Here is a 26,290-nt window from a genome sequence, read left to right as displayed (position 1 = left end):
CGGTGGTATCACGTAAACGAGATATAAAGTGGCAGTGCATTGGCCAAGCTATCATTTGTACTCAGGTGATTCATGTGAAAAGGTTACCTGCATGACTATGGCTGCATGATGGGAATTAACAGACTCAGAATGTGGAAAGATAGGTGGACATGAGACAGCCCAACTCAGATATCACTATGAAACTCCGAGATCCACGTAGTCAAGAGTGTGCCAAGAATACAAAATTTCAGGCATTAACTCTCACCATGGACAATGCAGTGGCTGACAGCCTCACTTCATGACCAAGATCAGCAGCATTTGCATAGAGGTGACAGTGCTAACAGATGAGCAGCTCTGTGTGAAGTAACTGCAGACATCAATGTGGAATGTAAGATGAATGTATGCGTTGAGACACTGCGGCAAAATTTAGCATTAATGAGCTTCGGTAGCAGATCAGTTGAACCCTAGACAAATGGAAATGCGTAAACTGGTCAGATGAGTCCCGATTTCAGTTGGTAAGAACTGATGGTAGGGTTCAAGTGTGGTGTAGACCCCATAAAGCCATGAACCCAAATTGTCAACAAGGCACTGTGCAAGCTGATGGTGGCTCCATAACGATGTGGGCTGTGTTTACACAGAATGGACTGGGTTCTCTGGTCCAACTGAACCAATAATTGACTAGAAATGATTACGTTTGGTTTCTTGGACACAATTTGCACACATTCATGAACTTCATGATCCCAAACAACAAGGGAATTTTTATGGATGACAATAAACCACATTACTGGCCACAATTGTTCGTGATCGATTTGAACAACTTTCTGGAGAATTCGAGTGAATGGTTTGGAGATCCAGATCGCCCGACACGAATCCCATCGAACATTTGTGGGACATAATCAAGACGTCAGTTTGTGCACAAAATCCTGCACCAGCAACATTTTCATAATTATGGATGGCTATAGAGGCTCATGGCTCAGTATTTCGTAGGGAGCTTCCAACGACTTGCTGACTTCATTTCACATCAAGATGCTGCACTACACTGAGCAAAACGTGGTCCGATACAATATCAGCAGGCATACCATGACTTTTTTCACCTCATATCTACTATTTTTTGACCTCTCTTATTTTCCCTGGCCTCCACCTCTACATACACAACGCACTTAACCTTCTGATCATATTAAGTCCTGCAAATGTTTTGTCAGTACCCTTTGTCTTGTGGATTACTCTATCCTCCACCTTTAAACTCTCATATTTTCAAATCTTTCAGTGTGGTCCCCAACAATCAATTGTTCTTTCTCACCCTATCCAGTAAGTCTGCCCTGACTCCGGGTTTTGGGCAACTTTTACAAGCTCAACCTGTTTCCTACACCTCAGTAGTCCTTTTCCTTCACCCCTCTTTCTCCCCTTTCAACCATTCTGCCAGGAGAAGGAGCCACTGGCTCCAAAAGTTTGCAAATTTCAGTATCTTTATATGTGTGTTTCCTTGCCACCGTTTTGTGAGTAGATCTTTATTATATTTTCAGAAACTGATTTTTTTTTTCAGATACTATTTTTTTCAGATACTATATAACACAATCATCAGACCAGTCCTAGCATAAGCTGCAGAAACATGGAGTTCAACTGAAAGGGAAGAACACCAATAACAAGTATTAGAAAACTAAGTTTATAGAAAAATCTTTGACCCATACTGTAAAGCTGGATGAGAAGACACAAGACAGAGCTCCACATGCTATCACAACAAGCTACAATAATGAGCATAATAAGTTCCAGAAAACTTCAATGGGTAGGCCATCTGCTGAGAATGAGAGGATCAAGGGGTTTCAAGAACACTCATGGAGAAGTCAGGTGGTAAGAGACCAAAGGGGCAAACCTAGGAGTACATGGGTAAATGAAATTAAAACAATATGCAACAATATGGACATAAATTTTTGGCAGCAAACAGCGCAACACAGAAGCATTTGGAGGCAACAAGTGAGATTGGCGGGGGAGCTATGAGCCCCTTAGAAGTCAAGAAGAAGAATATTTAATATACAAAATGCATATTACAGCATACGAAACAACCAGTACATGTGTTTGTCTGAGCAGTAAACCACCTGGAGAGAAGTTTCAAAGACATACATTCAGAAATACTTTTACAATTCTCATAGCCACACTCAAGTATTTTTTTAAGGTATGGACTTGAAGCTAAAATTTTGTTTTTAGTTTGCTTTTATTTTATATTTATTTTCCACTGCATTTCAGAGAAATGTCAGAATTTCTTCTCCATGTAACCAATTTTGAAATAGGGTGCAATATCTCTCATTCATATTTCGTTTTCCAACACTATTATATCTCGCAACTAATGTGTGTGCGTGCTGAGTGTGGTGTTGCCACACATGCATGTTTGAATTGGCTACCAACTGTAACAGTGGGGACCAGCTGATGGAGGCCGCCTAAGGGAGGCATGTGCGCACTGATGTTTCCACCCTGCTGTCTACCAGTGACTCATGCACATATATGCACAGAGTAGTGCTAGCTGGCCTCTCTTGTGTGTCTTTCCAGTCTGCCATTCAGATCAGAGAGTCCATAATCCATTTTAGTTGAGTGCTGCATGACTAAAGTCATATTTGGGTTGCTCTGGACTGGTCTCATATACTACGAAGTTACAACATAATTGGCAATGATTTTGGAATGGTTTCTGCATATGTAATCTTCACATGTAGTTTCTTCAGGTTTATTCATTATGGACGCTGAGCTGCAGGCCTTCACTGAACAGTTTACTTTAGCTGTGATCACCTTGTCGGCTCCTATTAATAACCAGGGTATCATTCCATCGGTCCATCCACCTGCTTTCCCTTCACATGATGATTCAGCCCAGCATTGGGACGCTTACGAAAAAAAACTCAAGACAGCATTTTTTGGCCTTCAGTGTGACAGACTCGAATTTGTTCCTCTAGTGGATTCCACCTAAGGGGTATCATTTACTGTTTCAACTTGCCCCTCTACAAGAACTGGCAGCTCTTACTTTTGATCATATGTGCAATTTATTGTCCAACTACCATCGCAAATGAATACGTGTCATAGCGGCACAAGCTGAGTTCTACTGATGCCAATAGCTGGGGAGCCAAACTTCATGGCCTTAGCCATAAATGTCAGTTCGTTACTAGCCCATAACGATGTTTGCACTGACTCTGCAGTGTGCGACGCAATTATCTGTTTACTCCGGACAAAGAAGTGAGCCAAAAGGCTCTACTCTGTGAAAAATCACAGTTGGCAGAAGTTGTGCAAATAGCACAATATTTTGAAGTTTCTCAGATAGCGGGTGACAAATTCAAGCTTGGGATGATGTGGCAGGATTGTCACAAGATGTACCCACTAGGATCACAGATAACTTGCACGAGGAAGTGGCACTGGTGGCAGTAAACGTGTGGGCTCAGCACTCAGCGGACCAAGGCTGGCACAAGTAGCCGCGACCCCGATGTCAGAGTTCTATGTTTCCATCTTGTCCTTCCTGTTTTGTCCAGCACAAATATTTGGAGTGCCCTACATGCTGGGCTATTTGTAATGCTTGCCGAAAGAAAGGACACATTGCCTCCCCAGTTTGTTCACTGAAGGTTGCTCAGGATACAGACATGGCAGTGAACTGTAAGATTCCAATGCTTGTGACTTCTCCCAAGTAAGCGTTTTTCACCCAAGTGATTTGGCTACACATCGACATAACTGAATTCTCAAACCTATGTGAGTTTAGGCTCGTCGCTGTTGACTCCAGTCACGGCGAAGATGGTCAATTATAACAAATAGAAAATTGCACTCTTGGGACAATTTATGGCATCTGCCTTTTACAAGTCAGTGGTTCGCTCCATTGTATTTTTGGCGGTTCTTGATGCCAGTGTCGAGAGATTTTTCGAGATGGATGAATTTCTACAGTTGGATTTTCTATCACTGACTCAGTTCACCTTGTGTCTGACCACGTACAGTATTCTCAGTGAGAAATACTGTGTGCAGGTTTTTCGGACCTATTTTTGGGAAGGTATAGAGGGTGCTACAAATTTCTCTGCTCATATTTCTTTGAAATCCACAGCTCAGTTTCGCTGTTGTCATGTGCATCATATTCCTGTCACTGTGAAAGATCAAGTGACAGCAGAATTAGATGGACTCCAATCTCTAGGGGTGGTGCAACATGTTATGGCTAGTGAATAGTCATCTCCGCTGGTTGTAGTTCAGAAACCGATGGGGAAACTTAGACCCTGCAATGACTTCAGTACTACTGTCAATGCGCAGTTGATCATGGATAAGTATCCTCTCCCATGCCAGGAGGAACTGTTGTTGAAATTATCTAGTGGCTTATAATTTTTGAAAAGTGATTTGTTGAAGAGTATTTGCAGGTTCCTGTAGTAGGCGAAGTCTCTCATCAGTGAGTTCTGGTTTTGTATACTCCTTTTGGTCTCTATCAACATTTGCTCCTTCCTTTTGGCTTGACTAGCACCTCTGCTATTTTCCATTGACTTTTAGAGCAATTGACAATGCCTGTCCCAGGTTGATTTAATTATCTACACGATATCATCATGGGCTCCTCCACCGCCGATCACTTGCAAAATTTGCACATTTTGTTTCCTGTCTTCTAGGCCATGAGCTTACTGTACAACCTCGCAAAATCTCAGTTTCCCCCCCCCCCCCCCCCCCAGCCTTCTATTGTTTATTTGGCATTCGAGGTCTCGCAGGATTCACCCTCTACTGTATCTTGTCCACTGTTACGTCTATGCCTCACCCATCATCTATGGAGGAGTTTCAGGCCTTCCTCGGGAAGATAGCCAACTACCATAAATTTCTGCTGTGGGTGGCCTCCTTGGTCCACCCATTACATGCCTTGTTACAACAGGAATATACTTTTTTGCTGGATTCCGAAATGTGAACATGCTTGTCAAATGAAATCCAAACTACTCTCGGCGCCTTGTTTAGCTACATTCTCTCCAGGCCAGTACATAGTTTTGGCGAGTGACACCTCACAGTAAAGCCCTCATACACCGGTATGCTGATGGCTCTGAATGACCTGTTGCATTTGCCTCTACACCTCTCACTTCAGCCTGGCAGTGTTACTTTTAGGTGGCAAAAGAAGCTCCTGCCATAGTCTATGCTCTCCGGAAATCTTATGGTTTTTATTTTTTGGTATGGCTGCACGTTTCACCTTATTAATGACCATAAACCCTCAATTTCCTTGTTTAACCCTCACATTTCCTTGCCTTGACAAGTCACACTGCCTACAATGCTAGCCACTGCTCTTGTCTCACTACAATTACAAAATCCATTTTTGACCCAAATTCAAACGTGCTAATCTGGGTGCTTTCTTCTGTCTTTCTGTGGGTCCTGAACCTGACTTTGATTGTGAAGAACAGTTTTGCTTTCATCTTGATAATGAAACACAGGCTGCAGTTGAGGGTTTCCGAATTACGAGCTCAAGCATAGCAACTGCCATTGCTGCTGACCTGGTTATCTGCCAGGTGGTTTGGTTTGTCAAACAGGGCTGGCCAGATAAACCACTGAGTTGGGCTTCAGACCCTCTGCGCAACTAGTTTTTCTTATGGTATCACCTCTCTGTTTTTGACAGTGTTTCGCTGTTGTCCACAGAAAACCTCTCTCCCAGAGTAGTCATCACCGCATCATGGCACTAGGTTCTGTGCCTTCTCCACCAGGACCATTGGGGAATTTTGCACACTAAAGTGTTAGGTAGGAGACATGTTCCTTGGCCAGGGATCGATGGTGAAATTGTCCATTTTGTAGTGGCTTGTGACCTGTGTGCCTGACAACAAGCAGCTCCTAGGATGTCTCTGTTCCTCTGGTCTACTTCACATCAGCCATGGGAACACATTCATGAACATTTTGCAGGTCCCTTCTTGAATTCCTTTTGGCTCTTGGTTGTGGATACATATTCCCAGTTTCCTTACATTCTCCAAAGTGCATCCAGATAACAGAATGTCATCATATCTGAGGAATCAATCCCACCCACGTATTTATTATATTGAAATATGACAGCAGGTTTCTTCAAACATTGTCGTTTGCGAATACTTCTCTCTGACACTGTTTCAGTACAGGAGGAACTGATCAACATAACTGGATTTTTCTGTGACTTCTTTTCCCTGAAGCCACAAAGAAGCACAAGGCCTTTCTAAAGAACTTGACCTGCCCAATGTCAAATTTGGAAAGAAGATTAGGTGGGAGAAATTTTCTGTTCCTCCGTATTGTGCCAGTGAGGAAGGTTCCCATGGAATACAGTTTTTCAACTACTGGGATTGACGTGAAAAAATTGTCACAGAAAATGTGGTACCCCTTGTTCCTGTAATTACCAAGAGCAAGTAATTTGTATTAACTACTAGCCTAATCCGTGCTCTTTTACCTCCATTCTGTCAGCTTCACACCTTGCTCCACGGTGCACATAAAATGCAAGGCAGTAGTAGTTCACCACAGAATCACACAGCATCCAGAACTTTACACCCGATCTGTGGTGATGTTTATTAGGGAGATACTGGACAAGTTGAGAATTAGTTTTAGAGCCAACAAGACTTTAGTCAACACTCAGCTGCTGATGAGGCGTATAATGGTGATGAAACACATTATTGGCAATATTCAGCATAATATCAAACTTTGCAGTGGGGTCATATGCTGGATGCCCAGGAGGGTACAATTTTGTATTGTCTGTCAAGTGGAAAAATTTTACGAGCAACTGAAATCTATTTCGCGAAAACATTCGGGAAAACGGTGGAGTTGCCATATTTTCGTCTGTGGACCAGTAACTAAAAATTGTTGGTTTCTTTACGAATCCCATATTTAGTATTACTGCCACAAAAACCCTCATTTCCAGCACTGAGGTAGGATACCACTTTCTCACATGAGAGTTCACTGATAAGTTTACGTTTGCTTCGAGAAATTGCCAAGTATATCTGTTTGTTTCCGTTTCCATTATCGTAAACAGTTGCACTGAAAATAAAAACAATTTTAAAAAATCAATTAGCGTAGCATTTTTTGGTACATGTTTGGGGCCTAGTAATTCCGAAAATGTGAAGCAGTGAGGAGCAGGATTGTCCAACTCATCAGTTCCACTTTTAACAAACGTGTTGCTGGCTGCAGTCAATTCTTCAACATCGTCTTCATCGCTTCTGGGTGCAGATTCGGCTATTGATAACTCACATGATGAGATATCACCACTAGACCACTCATAGATCGATCTACTGCCTGAAAAACCTGCAAAATCGTTCTCACTTTCACTTCTTCCATGGTATACATCGCACTCAAACAAGACTTCTTCCTTGGCAGCGCCATTGTACCTTTGAAATGAACGAAAAACAACCTTGTGTTTGGAACTCGAAAATATTGATTATTGGCATTGACAATCGAAACTAAGTATCTGATGACTATCTTTAGACGACATCGATATACCACGATCTGTGCCTTAGTTTGAAAGAAAAGTGCATGAAAACGGCAATACAATTAGATAGTACATGGCACTTTTCGTGCGTACCGCGCAATCTGATTAGATCGTATTTGGCATTAAAAGGGTTAAAGTCCCAAATGAAAAAGTTTGTTGTGGAGTCTTTGCCAGAAGACGCCCTTCTCCATTTTCTGAGCACTATTGCTTCATGCCCATGGGGGAAGAGGAGCCCAACTGAGTTGCTTAACATACGGCAGCCACACACGCTGCACCACCTTCTGAGGCCTGCGCCGTACCTGCAATGGTTTGGTTCGTACGGCTGCTTCACACTGGGATTGGTGATGTGGAAGCAAGGGTTTGGTCGCCAGCCCAAGTGGATACTGGCTACTGTTGTTTGCTGCTGGGGAAGCCATCTGTATGGCCAAAGGGCTGGCGGCATGCCACCTGGATCAGCTGCACCAATATTGCTGCCAGAAACCACTAGTTCATGTGTGTGGCCCCTGTTGCCACAGCCCGACCCACTACCCTCCACCTCAAGCCCATCACTGCCCCGTCCAATTGGCTGCCTTCTCTAAATGTGGCGTATATGAGTTCCAGCCTCCCAGCACTCAGTGCCAATCCACCTCTGGCCTCGGGTCCATTGCTAAGGCCTGCTGTTCCAGATGGGCCACCTCCACTATCCCCCTTCCCTCATTAAATCAACCATTGTCACCAGCGTCCAGCCACACTGCCCCCATACTGGGACCTCCCTGCTGATCATGATGTTGAGATGGTGATGGCATCCTCCGCTCTGGTGCTGTCATCAGGCACCACACGGGCCCACTGCCCTCAGATGAGCCCGTGTCCCCACACACTCCGGCCGTATGCTCTGGTGCCCAACCAGCACATTATTCTGCCCCTCCATCAGCACTGACTGCTGTCACTCCAGACCTGATTAATTTGTCTCTCGCCACAATGCCGGCAGCTCCTCCGTTGCCTGGGTGTCCACTTCGCACAGGGCAAAGGTGTGTTATATCCCACAACTAGTGTGTGTGTGTGGTTGTGTGAGTGTGCGCGCGCGTGCTAGTTGGCCTCTCTCGTGTGTCTTTCCAGGGTGCCATTCACATAAATGAACTGTGTATTGTTACATGGAGATTCACAGGAGCCCGTATTCCCTTGTAGTTGAGTGCTTCATGAATAAAGCCATATTTGGGTTACACTGGATCAGTCTCATGTACTACTTAGTTACAACAGACACATTTTCTGTTATGAGTTAACTACATTTCTATGCATTATAAGAGCTTTCTTCAATTGTTCATTTATTGTATCATTGGGAAAATATGTCTTAATCAATAAAAGCATGCTTGTCATCAGAGAACCTCCTTCTGCCAGTTTGCCATCTCTTTGTTCCACAGATTTCTACAAATTTTATTCCCAGAGTCAGATGAAGATTTGCTACTGAAATCTTTCATCCATTAACACCTCTGCAAAGAGCACGAGCACTTAGAAAGCACAGGACCAGGACATGAAAAATAAATATTTATATCTTTCACAGTCTTCAGCACTTATACATCTGAGCAAGTGAAGAGCACCCAACTGCACCAATAGTTTATTAGTAAATTACACTACATTGTAGTTTCCGGATATGTTTGCTCACTTTCCTGTTAGTCTTGTCCACATAAAGTATTTCTGTGGTTTTATGAGTGGTTAAAAATCCATTTTTTCCCTAAATAACACCATTTGATGGTAATCATCAAATCAACTGACATAAATGGCATATATCCTCCTATCATTAACTTTTGTAGCTTTGGTTTGGTGCACTCGGTCCTACTATTAATACCAGGTGCTGATGTTCTGTGGTTCACAGGTCAGAGTAACAATTAGGAGTATGGATACAAATTGGCTACATGCGTCATCTCCCTATTCCAAATAGGTCTTCATGAGTATTCCCCATGTTGCCAAACCTAATTTTAAGTGTTGTGATCAAATAGATACTAAAAACCAAGAAATTACAACTCTGGCAGTTGCACAGAATGTATTACAAATGTGTTATCTCAAAACTACTTGATTTTCATAGAATAATTTGTTTAGAAGATAAAGGCATAAATGCCCTTAGGACAAAATTAAGCTTTCACTAATACCATTCAATCTGTTTTGATTTATGAACAAAGTCTTTTGTTAGGTTTTACCAGAGGAAATCACTTTAGCAAAGGGTGTGCACTAACAAAATAGTAACTAGCAAATCTGGAGAATGTGCTGTAATACCTTACCACAAATACTTAAACTATGATAAAAATCAGATGTATGAATTTAACAGTGAAAATAGAATTACAGGGAATGTGTGGATTGTATGTCCTCATACTGGCCACATAATCAGATCTGTTGATTTATGTAACTGGAAGGAGAAAACAAAAAAAGTGTTGTTCTACAGGGTTCAATTCTTACAGCTAAACAGTCAAGCTGCCAAAAACAATTATGACATCCAGAATGAGATTTTCACTCTGCAGCGGAGTGTGCGCTGATATGAAACTTCCTGGCAGATTAAAACTGTGTGCCCGACCGAGACTCGAACTCGGGACCTTTGCCTTTCGCAGGCAAGTGCTCTACCATCTGAGCTACCGAAGCACGACTCATGCCCGGTACTCACAGCTCTACTTCTGCCAGTATCTCGTCTCCTACCTTCCAAACTTTACAGAAGCTCTCCTGCGAACCTTGCAGAACTAGCACTCCTGAAAGAAAGGATACTGCGGAGACATGGCTTAGCCACAGCCTGGGAGGTTCGCAGGAGAGCTTCTGTAAAGTTTGGAAGGTAGGAGACGAGATACTGGCAGAAGTAGAGCTGTGAGTACCGGGCGTGAGTCGTGCTTCGGTAGCTCAGATGGTAGAGCACTTGCCCGCGAAAGGCAAAGGTCCCGAGTTCGAGTTTTAATCTGCCAGGAAGTTTCATATCAGTGCACACTCCACTGCAGAGTGAAAATCTCATTCTGGAAACATCCCCCATCCCCCAGTATCCTTTCTTTCAGGAGTGCTAATTCTGCAAGGTTCGCAGGAGAGCTTCTGTAAAGTTTGGAAGGTAGGAGACGAGATACTGGCAGAAGTAGAGCTGTGAGTACTGGGCATGAGTCGTGCTTCGGTAGCTCACATGGTAGAGCACTTGCCCGCGAAAGGCAAAGGTCCCGAGTTCGAGTCTCGGTCAGGCACACAGTTTTAATCTGCCAGGAAGTTTCACAATTATGACATGTTTGAAGTTTCTATGGCAAAGAATCCCACTATCCTAGGCCTAAAAAAAGGAAGAAGAAGAAGAAGAAGAAGAAGAAAGTGGGACTACTGTGATTTCCCCCTATACACATATCTCATCATTTAGGAAACAATTAAGATAGAGTAGATTTACATGTTGCACAGAAAACTTCATCCTGATATTTACCCAAACATGATACACACATTTGTGAGCTATTTTATTTGCAAATTCTTAATGTGTAAGAAAGCGTAAAATATCATACTTACATCAGGATTATGAATACTTCTTTTCATTGAGTTCTGCACAGCTGAAATCACTTCAAAACATATATTTTCACCTTCTTTATCACAATCTAGCCACAAGATGAGGTAGTCACATCCCTTAGCTTCATGTGCCAGAAATGCTGGCATCTTTAATTTTGGTGTTGCTTCTTTCTTCTCAGTAGGGCATGAAAATAACTCAACCTGCAAATCAGTAACTAAATGATTCCATACTTTAAAAAAATATCAATACAAGTTTTTGGTTTAGTAATTATAAAGCATAGGGGAATCATAAATAACATATGCATGCTGGAAAATTAAATATTATGTGTATGATGTACAAAGCATAATAATAATAATAATAATAATAATAATAATAATAATAATAATAATAATATGTGTATGATGTACAAAGCATAATAAATAATAATAATAATAATAATAATAATAATAATAAACCCCGTGGAGGCCCGGGAAAAGAATAGGCCTCCGGTATGTTCTGCCAGTCGTAAAAGGCGACGAAAAGAACAAACCACTAATAGGGCTAACCCCCCTTTTAGTGTGATTACTTGGTTCAGGACAGAACTAAAGAAGCCTCGGACAAGCGCCGTCATGGTCGGGGACGGCGCTTGAACCCTATGCCCGCCCACAATGGTAATGACACTGCTAGCCAACTGGAAAATGATTTAAATCCAAATAGAGGTGTTTTGCAGGATATGCTTCCTGCAACCACCCTAGAAGGAAAACAAAGACAGAGGATGAGATGGTCAGATGAAGTTAATCGACACGTCATGTTCTGTTATTACCAAGCAACAAACCTAGGAACCAACACAACTGGATACAGATCACAAGTATACACAACATTTATTACCAGATACCCAGAATTAAAATTTTTAACAGACCAACGTCTAGCTGATCAGATTCGTGTAATAATAAAAAATAACAGGATACCCCAGTCAGAATTAGAAAACATCAAACAACAAGTACAACAAATACTGGAACAAAATAATGTGCAATTAGAAGAAGAAGAAAATACAGTAATGGACTCAAACATCCCAGAGCAAACAAACAAAGAACAACACGCATCAATTAAACAATCAGAGGAAAATGAAATTTTAAGACAGCCACCAGCACAAGCACAAATAGAACACGAAGTGACACACATGTTAGATATAGAAGAAAAATTTCAGTTGACATATATAGAATACAAAGACACAAATACAGACATTAGACCATTCTTGCATAGACCACCAAATAGCCCACAAGTCGAAACAACAATAAAAACTATCAACACAATCATACACAACAAAATAAATGAATACACAACTATGGAAGAGTTACAACTACTGGTTTATGTAGGAGCACTCACTACACTAAATATACACACTAGGCAGATATCAGAACCAACCAACACACAGAAGAAACCCACAAAACCAGCATGGCAACACAGGCTACAGATCAGAATAGAAAAACTGAGAAAAGACATTGGACAGTTAACACAATTTATAAGAAATAAAATATCAGACAAAAAACGAAAAAGGTTAGGTAAAATCTCACAACAAGAAGCAATAGAGCAATTAGATGAAAAGAAGCAAAAATTACAAGCTTTGGCGAAACGACTTAGAAGATACAAAAAAAGTGAAAATAGAAGGAAACAAAACCAAACATTCAACACAAACCAAAAGAAATTTTACCAAACAATAGATAACACACACATAAAAATAGACAATCCACCAAACATAAGAGACATGGAACACTTCTGGAGCAGCATATGGTCAAACCCGGTACAACATAACAGGCATGCACGGTGGATACAAGCAGAAACAGATACATACAAGATGATACCACAAATGCCTGAAGTGATAATTTTGCAACATGAAGTCACCCGAGCAATTAATTCTACGCACAATTGGAAAGCCCCTGGAAATGATAAAATAGCAAATTTCTGGCTAAAGAAGTTCACTTCAACACATTCACATCTAACTAAATTATTTAACAGTTACATTGCAGACCCATACATATTCCCTGATACACTTACACATGGAATAACTTATCTGAAACCTAAAGATCAAGCAGACACAGCAAACCCAGCTAAATATCGCCCCATAACATGCCTACCAACAATATACAAAATATTAACTTCAGTCATTACACAGAAATTAATGACACATACAACACAGAACAAAATTATAAATGAAGAACAAAAAGGCTGCTGCAAAGGAGCGCGGGGATGTAAAGAGGTGATGTAAAGAGGATGTGCAGAGGTGACATATCAAGCTAAAACTAAACAACGGTCTCTACACTACGCATACATTGATTACCAAAAAGCTTTTGATAGTGTACCCCACTCATGGTTACTACAAATATTGGAAATATACAAAGTAGATCCTAAATTGATACAGTTCCTAAACATAGTAATGAAAAACTGGAAAACCACACTTAATATCCAAACAAATTCAGATAATATCACATCACAGCCAATACAGATTAAGCGTGGAATATACCAAGGAGACTCATTAAGTCCTTTCTGGTTCTGCCTTGCTCTGAACCCACTATCCAACATGCTAAATAATACAAATTATGGATACAATATTACTGGAACATACCCACACAAAATCACACATTTGCTATACATGGATGATCTAAAACTACTGGCAGCAACAAATCAACAACTCAACCAATTACTAAAGATAACAGAAGTATTCAGCAATGATATAAGTATGGCGTTTGGAACAGACAAATGTAAGAAAAATAGCATAGTCAAGGGAAAACACACTAAACAAGAAGATTACATATTGGATAACCACAGCGACTGCATAGAAGCGATGGAAAAAACGGATGCCTATAAATATCTAGGATACAGACAAAAAATAGGAATAGATAATACAAATATTAAAGAAGAACTAAAAGAAAAATATAGACAAAGACTAACAAAAATACTGAAAACAGAATTGACAGCAAGAAACAAGGCGAAAGCTATAAATACTTATGCCATACCAATACTGACCTACTCATTTGGAGTAGTGAAATGGAGTAACACAGACCTAGAAGCACTCAATACACTTACACGATCACAATGCCATAAATATAGAATACATCACATACATTCAGCAACAGAAAGATTCACATTAAGCAGAAAGGAAGGAGGAAGGGGATTTATCGATATAAAAAACCTACATTATGGACAGGTAGACAATTTAAGAAAATTCTTTATAGAACGAGCAGAAACTAGCAAAATACACAAAGCAATCACTCATATAAATACATCGGCTACACCACTACAATTTCATAACCACCTCTACAACCCGTTAGACCACATAACATCAACAGATACGAAGAAAGTAAATTGGAAAAAGAAAACACTTCATGGCAAGCACCCGTATCATCTAACACAGCCCCACATCGATCAAGACGCATCCAACACATGGCTACGAAAAGGCAATATATACAGTGAGACAGAAGGATTCATGATTGCAATACAGGATCAAACAATAAACACCAGGTATTACAGCAAGCATTTTATTAAAGATCCCAATACCACAACAGATAAATGCAGACTTTGTAAACAACAAATAGAAACAGTAGATCACATCACAAGCGGATGTACAATACTAGCAAATACAGAATACCCCAGAAGACATGACAATGTAGCAAAAATAATACATCAACAGCTTGCCTTACAACATAAACTTATAAAACAACACGTTCCCACATACAAGTATGCACCACAAAGTGTACTGGAGAATGATGAATTCAAATTATACTGGAACAGAACCATTATAACAGATAAAACAACGCCACATAACAAACCTGACATCATACTCACCAATAAAAAGAAGAAATTAACACAACTAATCGAAATATCCATACCCAATACAACAAATATACAAAAGAAAACAGGAGAAAAAAATTGAAAAATACATCCAACTGGCTGAGGAAGTCAAAGACATGTGGCATCAGGATAAAGTTGACATCATACCAATTATACTATCAACTACAGGAGTCATACCACACAATATCCACCAGTACATCAATGCAATAGAGCTACATCCAAACGTATATATACAACTACAGAAATCAGTAATTATTGATACATGTTCAATTACCCGAAAGTTCCTAAATGCAATATAACACATACCATACAGTTAAAAGGAAGTGACGCCTGATCAAGGTCCGCGTCACTTTTCATTTTTAACCAGACTTAACGTCTGAGAAAAAAGGACAATAATAATAATAATAATAATAATAATAATAATAAAGAAATACTGAGAAGAATAAGTTTTAAAACTAAAAATACAATGAGTTTTCTATGCACCCCATACTGATGATCAGAGGAATCGTCAAAGAAGGGGGCATAGGATGGGTGGCCACGAATGTCAGACAAATGGCATGCATACCTGCAGAGGAGAAAGTCATGGCATTAAGACAGTGGTAGTTCAGCAGCTTCTGCATACAGGCTCTCAACCATGCTAGTGTAAAAGGCGCCCGTGGCCAAACAGTTGCCATGATGGTGGATAGTGTTGAGACACCGTAAGATGGATGGACGTGCAGACGCATAAACAAAGCACCCATAGTCGAGTTTCGAACAGACAAGGGACCAGTACAAATGGAGGAGGGTGGTTCGATCAGCACCCCAGGAAGTATATTGAGGACATGTAGGACATTGAGGAACTGCATACAGTGGGCTGCCAGGTAAGACACATGGGAGGACCAAGAGAATTTCCTATCAAGCATGAACCCCAGGAATTTTGTAGTTTCAATGAATGGAAGGGCAACAGGCCCAAGACGTAATAATGGTGGGAAAAACCACTTGTGTTGCCAGAAATTCATACAGATGGTTTTGTCAGTGGAAAAGCGAAAGCTATTGTAAATGCTCCAGGAGTAAAGACGATCAAGACATTGTTGAATATGCCACTCAGTGAGACAGGTCCGTGGAGAACTGCAATAGATGGCAAAATCATCAACAAAAAGGCAGCCGGAGATGCCCGGTGGAAGACAGGTCATTATAGGGTTAATGGTGATGGCAAAGAGGACGACACTCTGGACAGAACCCTGAGGCACACTGTTTTGCTGGATAAAGATGTCCAACAAGGCAGAAAACTTGATATTTTAAAAATTCCTGAAGGAAACAGGACAGGCAGGCAGCTACAGAAGCCCCATGTGTAAAGTGTATGGAAAACACCAGTTCTCGAGCAGATGTTGCAGGCCTTCTCTAAATCAAAAAACACGGCCACAGTCTGTGATTCCACAGAAAACCATTCATGACATGGTGGACAAAGTAACGAGATGGTCAACTGCAGAATGCCACACTCGAAATCCACACTGCGCTTTCGTCAGTAAATTGCAAGACTTGAGCCACCACACCAGTGGGGCATGAATCATACGTTCCATAACCTTGCAAACGCAGCTGGTAAGAGAGTTGGGGCGGTATCTAGAAGGAAGGTTTTTGTCCTTACTGGGCTTAGGTATGGGTATGGCAGTGGCTTTATGCCAGTGTCCGTGAAATGTGCCCTCTGCCCAGATGCGGTTGTATGTCTTAAGCAGAACTTGTTTGCCCACAAGAGAAAGGTGCTGCAACATCTGAATGTGAATGGCATTTGGCCCTAGGGCGGAGGATCGTGATGATCTAGCTCTCTCATAGTAAATGTGGCATTGTAGCACTCATGATTCAGAGAAGGGAAGGGTATCACACGAGCAGCCTCCACTCATTTCCGATGGAGGAAGGCAGGGTGATAGTGGGAAGAGCTTGAAACTTCCACAAAATGGTGGCCCAAGGTGTTGCAGATAGCAATAGGGTCCATGATAACATTGTCCGCTACTGTCAGGCCGGAAATTGGGGAATGGATCTTGGTCCCAGGGAGCCGTCAGATGTTGGCCCACACAACAGAGGAAAGGATGGAATTGTTAAAAGAAATAGCGAGTGAAATCCAGCTAGCTCTTTTGCTATCCTGAAGAATGCTATGACACTTTGCATGCATCTGTTTATAATGAATGAAGTTTGCCATCATAGGATAATGTTTAAAAACCCAGAGAGCATGTGTCCGTGCGCGAATTGCATCGCATGGTAAAGAGGAAGATATGTCTCAAGGGCAGCCAAGAACAGGTGGTGAAAAATCATGGGGTCAGTGGAATCTTCTGGACCAAAGAATATTTTGAGTCAAAGCCAAGGTTGAAACACAAGCCATGGGGCAGATGCAATGTCTCCCTGACCAGAGGTGACAGTGGAGGAAGTTTCAGTTCCGAACAGAGACACTGTAGTTGTGCACCAATTGTAAACACAGTTCTGGGTTGCTGTTGTGGGAGGTGGAGTTCCCTTCCAGGTAAAAGGATACAGTTGTTGGGTTGTTCAGGGAAGCTACATATGCATGTAGCATAATTCAGCAGCTGCTGTAAGTGCCTGGTAGGTAATGGAAGGACTCCAGCCTTGTCTAGTTGGCTGTTCAGAGGGCTAGTTCAGAAGGCTCCTGTAACAAGTCAGACCCCACAATGATGAACAGGGTCCAGTATCCACAACGCTGAGGGTGATGCTGAACCACTGCAAGACTCTCACAATCAAGATGGGACAGAATCAGAGCTTTGTAGAGCCACAAAAGGGTAGAGAAATATGCACTTCAGCTAGTGTTACTGAGGCAGCAAAATGTATTAAGGTGCGCCAGCACTTTCATTTAAGTTGGCGAAGGTGGGGAAGTCATGTCAGCCAGGAATTGAAGACCAGTCCTAAAAAGCAGTGCATCTCAACTATAAGAAGTGATTTATCAGCTACATAAAGCTCGGGGTGTGGGTGGGCAGTACGACGGTGATGGAAGTTCATGAGTCTTTGGCGGCTGAAAACGGAAAGCCATGGGTGAGAGCCCTTGGCTGTGCCTTTCATATGGCGTCCTGTAGGCAATGCTCAGCAACACCCATCCTGGAGGGACAATAATAAAAGCAAAAATCGCCAGCATATAAGGAGCATGATACCAAAGACCCCACAGCCACAGCTAGACCATTGATGACCGCCAGAAAGAGAGGGGCATTCAGTACAGAGCCCTGCAGGATCCCATTCTCTTGAATATGAGAGGTACTGAATGAAGCATTCGCTTGAACCTGGAACATACAGCATAACAAGAAAGTCTTGACAAAAATCAGGAGTGGATCCCAGAGACGCCACTCATGAAATGTAGAAAGGATGTGGTGACGCCATGTCATGTCATAAGCCTTCTGGAGGTTGAAAAAGACAACAGTGACGTGCTGACAATATGCAAAGGATAGTGGACGCCACGTGAAACAAATTATCAGCAGTGGGGCAACATTTGTGAGTACCTCCCTAAGAGGCAGCTAAAAGGCCCCAAGACTCAAGGAGCCAACACAGCCACTTATTCATCATACATTACAGGGAACGTTGTTAAGACTGACTGGGCAATAACTGTCCATCTCCGGGGCATTCTTACCCACTTTCAGTACCAGAACTATCGCACTTCTCGCCACTGAAATGGGAACTCACCCTCATTCCAGGTCCGATTAAAGAGGGCAAAGACATGACACTGACAATCCACTGAGAGATGTTTCAGCATTTGTTTGTGGATACGGTCTGGCCCTAAGGCCATATCCGGGCAATGGGCTGAGGCACTGGAGTGTACTCATTCACCAAATGGAGTATATTATGGCTTCAGGTAACAGGTAGTAAAAGATAAGCAAATTCCCTCCACTCACTATTTCATGAGCCGAAAGGTGGGGTTGTAGTTATCAGACACAGATAAGTGAGCATAATGCTCAGAAAAGTGTTTGGCAACTGCTTCTCAATCAGTACAAACAGCTCCAGCTAAGGAAATACTTGGTATACCTGCAGGGAACTGGAAGCCACAGAGACGTCTCATGTTTGTCCACACCTGTGACGGAGAGGTACATGACCCAATGGTGGAATCATACAGTTCCCAGGATTCTTGCTTTTGTCGTTTTATGAGGTAGCGGACAGTGGCACAGAGCCATTTAAAGGCAATGAGGTGCTACAGTGAAGGGTCCTGCTTCTGGTGTCAGAGCCCGCCTACAATCTCTAATAGCCGTAGTGATCTCCGGGGTCCACCAGGGTACTGTCTTTCAACAGGGGTCCCAAGGAAGAGGGGATGGCTTGAATGGCTGCCAAAAGAATGGCTGTCATTCTATACTGAAGAGCTGCATTGATACTGCCTTGCGGTGAAGAGCTAAGGACGACAGCAGAGGTGAACCCATCCAGTCAGCATTACGGAGAACCCAACTGGGCAAGCAACACTGAGAGAGGGACAGGAAGATCAGGAAGTGGTCCCTACCTTATAGGTCTTTGTGGAATCTCCAGTAGATAGATGGCAGAAGACCACGGCTGCAAAAGGAGAATCAATAGCTGAATGAGTTGTGTGTGCCACACTGAAGTGTGTGGGGGCACCAGAGCTCAAGAGGCAAAGATTGAGCTGTCTCACAAGGGTTATGAGCAATTAAGTCATCTAAGACTAGGAAAGGGATGGGGGAGCTGAGAAAGTAATACAGACAGTACATCCTGGGACAGGACATCATCGGGAGGTAGGTAGATTACAGATGTGCCCTTATCTGAACAGCCACAGCCTCCAAAGATATATCAAAAGGCACAAGGTCACTATATATACAGTCCAGAACATACATACAAACTCCACCTGATACCATAGTATGATTCTTAAAATAACCTTGGCGGCCACAAAGGGCTCGGATCCAAGCTGCTGCAAACCACATTTCTGGGACGCCAATACACAATGCAGGGTAAGTACTTAAAAGCTGCTGTAGCTCGGCCAAGTGTGGAAAAATCTGTTACAATTCAACTGGAGGACCAGAGTGTCCTCCTTGCCCTCCTCCTCCTTCAAAGACAACAACTGGGAAGGGGGTGTCCCTGAATTGTTTTCAGGGATAGAGGAAGAACGAGAAGTTCGACAGCCAACAGTCTTTGGTTCCTTCAGCCACTGAGTGGCACCTGACTGTGGATCAGCAGCAACCGTGGAGGGATAGTCCCAAATGGTCCCCCAGCCTCCCGGTGGGGGATGGAGCGGGGGGCAGAGGGGAGGGGGGGGGGCAGCGGCATTAGTGGGTGGATCAGAGGACTCATTGTAAGAGGCCCAATAGAGGAAGGCACCATCGACAGAGAAGGCGACGATGTTGCAACTGTAGCATAAGACTGTCATCTGTAAGGGATTAAAACACTCATACTTTTTTCTGGCCTCTTGTTATGTGAGCTTGCCCAAGGTCTTATGCACCTGGACTTTCAACTCAAGCTTAAGAGGTTAGGTTAGGTTAGTGTTGTTTAACGTCCCGTCGGCAACGAGGTCATTAGAGACGGAGTGCAAGCTTGTGTTAGGGAAGGATGGGGAAGGAAATTGGCCGTGCCCTTTCAAAGGAACCATCCCGGCATTTGCCTGAAACGATTTAGGGAAATCACGGAAAACCTAAATCAGGATGGCTGGAGACAGGATTGAACCGTCGTCCTCCCGAATGCGAGTCTAGTGTGCTAACCACTGCGCCACCCAAGCTTAAGAATGGAGCAATCTGGGAAGCAGTGGGGATGGAGCTCTTTTCAGTTTACAGAGATGGAGCCAGGGGCACAAGGAATGTTTCCATGCAACGGACAACCAAAATCTCTGCAGACATGCAGGGTTTTGATTGAACTATACCAACAAGAAGGAAGGGTGCCAGGGCAGAAGGGCAGAGAGGCGGAGCATACACCACAGCAGGTGACCTTCCCTGCACAACACGCACTTCTGTAAAATTTGGAAAAGACGTTAGGTGAAACCCAATAATTGTGACCATATAATCATTAGTAGAAGGTAAAGACTGCACTGGGAGCGAAACTGGAAATCAAGACCAAAATCATGAAACAAATCCAAGCAGCGTCTGCACCAAACAGACCATCCAACGGAAAGTCAGAGGAGAGAAGAGATAGTTGAAGTGTAGGTTTGCAGCACAGAAAGAGAAAGTAGTGCTGCAAAGGCTGGACCCTGTGGTAGCCAAGCATGTACTCACTGAACTGTGGGAGGCAAGATGTCAGTCCCAGACATTCTCATCTCACATTTTTGAAAATGGTTAATTCAGTAACATAAATGTGACATTTAAAACCATGCAGGAGGCAGACAATTCTTATTATAATAATCAGTATTCTACAGTCAAAACGACTGGGTCCCAAAGCTAAAAGTCAAACATAAGGCAAGGAATGACTTTATTGCTCATGAGATTTGGTTTGGAATTTACCCATCAACAGATATCCAAAAGTCATTACGGCAAGCAGCCATGACATTTCAAGTTGTACATGAAACAAACACTCACAGACTACTCTGTGAATATTTGTTTTACATGCAACTTGAGATGCCATATCTACGTGCAGTAATCACTCGTGGATGTCTGATGATGGATAACTTTCATAAAGAGTCGTATGAACAATAACATTATTTCTTGCCTTATGTTTGACTTTCACCATTGCAACCCAGTCACCCTGAATGCAGAACTACAGACTGTTTCAACTTCAAGTTTGGCGTTGAATAACAAATGACAAAAAAAAAAAAAAAAAAATCTGTGTGATATAACTACAAATTTAAAGTTCCTGTAGTTTTTCCTTTGGTTGTAGTATGAAACCTTGCTTCTTGCCAAATTTCATGATTCTAGGCCAATGGGAAGTACCCTACATGTTTGGATGAGTGATGTTGCAAGAATCAAAATATGTGGCCTAAATGGCTGTAGCTTTTGCTGCAATGACTTAGAAGCTTACATTTATTAAACCACCTATAGGCCTATAGATCTTAGAATGTTACATAAATTTCAACTTGATATGTCTATCCGTTCCTGAGAAAAAGGGGTCTTAACAGATAAACGAACAGCTAGAGAGTCCAACCCTAAATGACAAAAAAAAAAAAATGCGATGTGATATAATTACAAATTTACAGTTTTGGATTTTTTCTTTCGGTTCTACTATGAAAGCCTTCTTTTTGCCAAATTTCATTATTCTAGGCCAACAGGAAGTACTCTGTAGGTTCTGATGAAGGAGTTTGTGAGTCTCAAGGCATGCGACGTAAATGACCATATATTTTGATTGCATTGACTTAGAAGCTTCAGTTTATTGCACCACCAAGGGACTGTAGAGCTCTGTAAGTGACATAAATTTCTACTTGATATGTCAACCTCATCCTGAGAAAAAGAGTCTTTAACAATTGGACAGACAGATGAACAACAGAGCTATCCTATAAGAGTTCTGTTTTTACTGATTGAGGCAAGGAATCCAAAAATGTGCTTTCATTTGTAGGTGTTTGCATATAATTACATTATCAGTGGAAATATGTCTCCTTTGTTGTTGAGGATGAGGGACAGTACTCCTGGATCTGATTTCATATAGGACCACTTAAAATGAAGTTCAGTATTCCTGTTTCTGCTTTCCCACCTTAAATGTCACTTCCTGCCTCTTTCACGAATGCCTAAACACTAACTACCTTGCCACTCAAAGCCTTTACATATGGCAACAATATCTTTCGGTTTGTTCACGGTTGCCATGTTACTGGCAGTGAGAAGCAGTAAGCGCATTACTTTTGAACAGTAAAGTTTATTACAGTCAAATGCTCATCCAAGTTCTTTACTGGCTAAAACTGTTTTTCAGTAACTGACAGATACCTCTTGGCAGATGCTATGTTGTTACAAGTGAGGACTCAATATTTATAGGCTACTGGTCTCCTATTAGAAGCTTGGCTGAGTCACAACTTGTGGGAACTCAATATTTATGTTGGGTTCTTAATAGAAGTCATCCACTAGGAGGCTGGCATAAATACTGACTTCCATCATGTTCTCACACAATGATGGACGACAAAGGACCTATCTGCAATTGAAAACTGTGTAACACTACAAACCGTTCTGACTGTTAAAAATTACATGAGTATTTGACTGCAATAAACTTAACTGTTCTTCGGATTTTGTGAGATGTCTTTCAATAACATTCTACTAGGCTCGCTTTTGAGGGTGTCACACATTGCACTTTTGACAACAAAATGCATTTGATTTTTCATCTCTGTATGTAGAGTCCTCTGATTTGTTTTACTTGTATTATGTAACCATTTCTATACAGAGTCTGCATGTAATGTACTAGATACATATCAAACAGTATCTCTCAGGAGGAATGTACAATATTCATGGATATGACAGAAATGAACATTTAAAGCAAAAAATCTAGTCAATGTGGGTCTACAATTTATACTATAAGAGCTATGGGCACTTCTTCGATCTTCGAGTCTATGAAACAAATATTTTCTATTGCAAGCGTTTTACTTTTCATATTTTGCGAGAAGGTAGTATGACCCAAAAGAAGAAAAAATGTCTAGAAAACATGGACGATAAAATGCACATCTTTAAGAGCTATGGGCACCTGTTCAGTAGGAGAGAAGGTGAACAAGTGCTCATAGGTCTTACGGTATGCATTTTGGAGTCCATGTTTACTAGACTTTTTTTGCTTCAAATAATAGTTTATGTCAGGTCTCTGAATATTGACCATTCCTCCTGAAATACCCTGTCTACAGTGCTTGGTCACCTTTCTCCTGAACTTGGGCAACATTCCTCCACATTCTTCTGACCAGAGTTAAAACCTATAAGTTCCTGCTTGAAATATAACACAAATGCCTCTTTATCCAGTTTACTGAACATATGAGCCTAACTCTTCCTATATAATGTAGCTGCCCCTTCTAAATAGTGATTATTAATGCTAAAACTGTCTCTCCCAGCTAGCACTCAAGCTTATTTCAAGGTGGATATTGAGTTTAGGTTCAGTTGAAAATTCAAGATTGAAAAATCAACCTGTTACACAGTTTACATCAAGCTGTAAAAATTTAGCTTGAATTTAAATAATTTTCCCAAGCTTGAAATAAACAGTAATTTCACTGGAAGGCTGTACAGTAGATGCACGCACAGCATAGCTTCCATTGACATCCACGGGAAGCGCCACAAGCGTTTATAAGCCTTGCACTGACTCTGCTAGGTTTACGGCCATTTTACCATTGTGACATGCGTTAATGATTGTTGACTGTTGTGAAGTTTGTTTTATACTGGAAAATAGTTCATTAAGTGTGTGGCGTCTCCTGCCTTACTGCTACACTGGGTCTGAAGAGGATATATAGTGTACTACAGGTACGTTGGTGCATTTTTCTCTAGTGGTACGTTAATATTACAAATGTTAAATATTATTGTGTAACGTTAAGAAATATCATATTCTTTTATGTAGAAAAATTGAGCCTCAATGAAAGTGAAATGGATTACTAGCTAAGAATAGACATTACAAGTTGTTCAGCAAAAAGAGGTCATTTTAAACTAGCTCTCTAGTACGTGGCAACAATAAATTAAAACTTAATGTTATTTTACCTTTTTAAAATCTTGCCTTTTTATATACATCGCCCTATTACATTTTTTTACTTGTATGTACTCGCATGTGTCACACCATGAATGAATAATCGTGAAGTGTGAAAAGTTTCTTTGCAAATACAAATAGTAATGACATGGTGAACAGGAAAAAGTACATCAAGAACCAGTCACTACATAGGTGTCAGTCTTTTTTATTTACATAGCTTTGACTGCTCTTTAATTGCGGTAATATGAAATTTCTTCCCGTTAGTATGACACACTTGCCCAAAGTAAACATACTCAAGAAATTCAAGTCAAAGAAGTCTTAAAGTTGGGGCAACAGTCTACATTTTTCTAAACAGTAGTTTCCTTACAAGCTTACAGTATGAGGTGTATATGATTTCAAGTTATTGTTTCTTTATAATTCAGATTAAATGGCCCTGAAACTGTTTGAAATAGTGATTTGTGGCTTCTTCATGAAGTTATCACAAAATTACCCAAATGTCATCTTTACTTTAAAAATTTCAAACTAAAAGTTATTTCAAATTACTTTAAAAACTCTTTGGAATGAAGTCACTAGAAGCAGCTGCTTACTCAGTGACGTTTATACTAGTTAATGATTCTTACTACATCAGTGAGTTTGAAGTTATTTTGCTAATCTGGGGCATAAATTATATTTAGGTTGATCAGTTTCAACTTTTTACATTTTTTATGTTTAGGTATGGCTAACATTTTCTTTTGCCTGTTACAGGATCATTATACCGGCAGAGGTCAGCGATATTTGATCCTGTTCTGGTCTGTGTGCTGGGGCCGGAGGGGCTTCAGAATAATTAAATTTTAAAATAAAACAATTTTAAAGTTTGAAAATAAAAAATTTTAAACATACATGTCTTGATAATTTTTTTCACACAATTTCCATTCTGACATTTATTTAATTAATTAGGTTCAATAAACTCAGATTAATAATTACCTATATAGCTTAAAACAAGCTGTAAATACCAGGCTGTATTCCACGTGTGTAGATACAGCTGGAGACAAACTTGATAAGTAAAGCTTGAAATATAGCTTGAACTCTGCCAACTTTGATGTTTGTTTCAAGCTTGAATCCAACTAACAGGCCTGAATGTTCCAGCTTTGATCAAGCTTATATACTTGAACTTTACATCTGGAAACAAGTTTGAAACCGGCTTACTGTGCTATCTGGGCTTGCTCACTGATTAATAACTTTGCAATATATGCGTACTTATAGAGGTAAGGGCTATTAACTGCAATTATAAATAACAGATGTCTGTCACAAGTTGACTTCCCAGAGATTTGTTCTAAGCAGTTCAGTTCCGTTTATAAGATCGTAAAGATACAAAAGCTCTGTAAAACAGTCGTCAAATGTTTCTCGCAGTTGGAACTATAGCTGCAGAGTGAAAAGGGGATAAGAGGAAACAGAAACAACATTACCGGGTCCACTCGATCCCAGTTATTGTACTTTCCACAGAAGTCCAAAGTCATAACGTGGCCACATACGGATGTCATTCGGAAAAGAACGGTCTCGTTCTGAAATTGCCCGGTCCACTCGTGCACTGCGCACGCTTCTGATCCTGAAAAGAAGGAAACAGCACACGCTTGTTTTTTTTTTTTTGGGTTCTGGAGGCGACCGCAAAACAGTAATCGAAAGAAGAAATACAGACCTCTTCTAGAGTTGCTTTTCCCATTACTTAGTATGCTCGCCAATGACGCAGCCAAAGAAGGCTTTTCTGCTACCATTAACGCCACTTTCATGTTTTTTAATTTACAGTAGTGCCCCTAACCATAAACAAACTTCACACACCTCCACAACGCTGCACAGTTTACATTTGCGCCAACGATGTTACCCGTCAGTGTTCATGTTTACCAGTCGCAGCTCTCAGCAGAGTTAATATTAATATTGATGACTGTAGCGATGATAGAGACTCTATGATCGAAGAGTGAATGTTATAATAAAATTCGCTTTTTGGTTATGGAAAGTAGTAACTTTATTTATATATTCGCCCTAAAACCTATTAAGCTGTTTATGGAATATATCATTCATTTGCAAATATTGCTAACGAAGTACGGTACTCG

At 41.2% G+C, this 26,290-nt stretch overlaps 1 protein-coding gene across 1 annotated transcript in view; it reads right to left on the bottom strand.

Annotated features, from left to right (window-relative positions):
• The window catches only part of LOC126199016 (DNA topoisomerase 3-beta-1), a 138,483-nt gene extending 112,421 nt beyond the window's left edge, over nt 1–26,062 (bottom strand). The window contains exons 1-3 of the mRNA XM_049935704.1: nt 25,879–26,062; nt 25,649–25,788; nt 10,865–11,062 (exon numbers count right to left, since the gene is read on the bottom strand). Coding sequence (XP_049791661.1) covers nt 10,865–11,062; nt 25,649–25,788; nt 25,879–25,969 — 429 coding nt within the window. The 5' untranslated portion in view covers nt 25,970–26,062. The remainder of the gene's footprint in view (nt 1–10,864; nt 11,063–25,648; nt 25,789–25,878) is intronic.
• Nucleotides 26,063–26,290: the final 228 nt, after the last annotated feature.

This window comes from Schistocerca nitens, chromosome 8 (assembly GCF_023898315.1).
Source record: "Schistocerca nitens isolate TAMUIC-IGC-003100 chromosome 8, iqSchNite1.1, whole genome shotgun sequence".
Taxonomy (NCBI): Eukaryota; Metazoa; Arthropoda; class Insecta; order Orthoptera; family Acrididae; genus Schistocerca; species Schistocerca nitens.
This window is presented reverse-complemented; position numbering and strand designations above follow the sequence as displayed.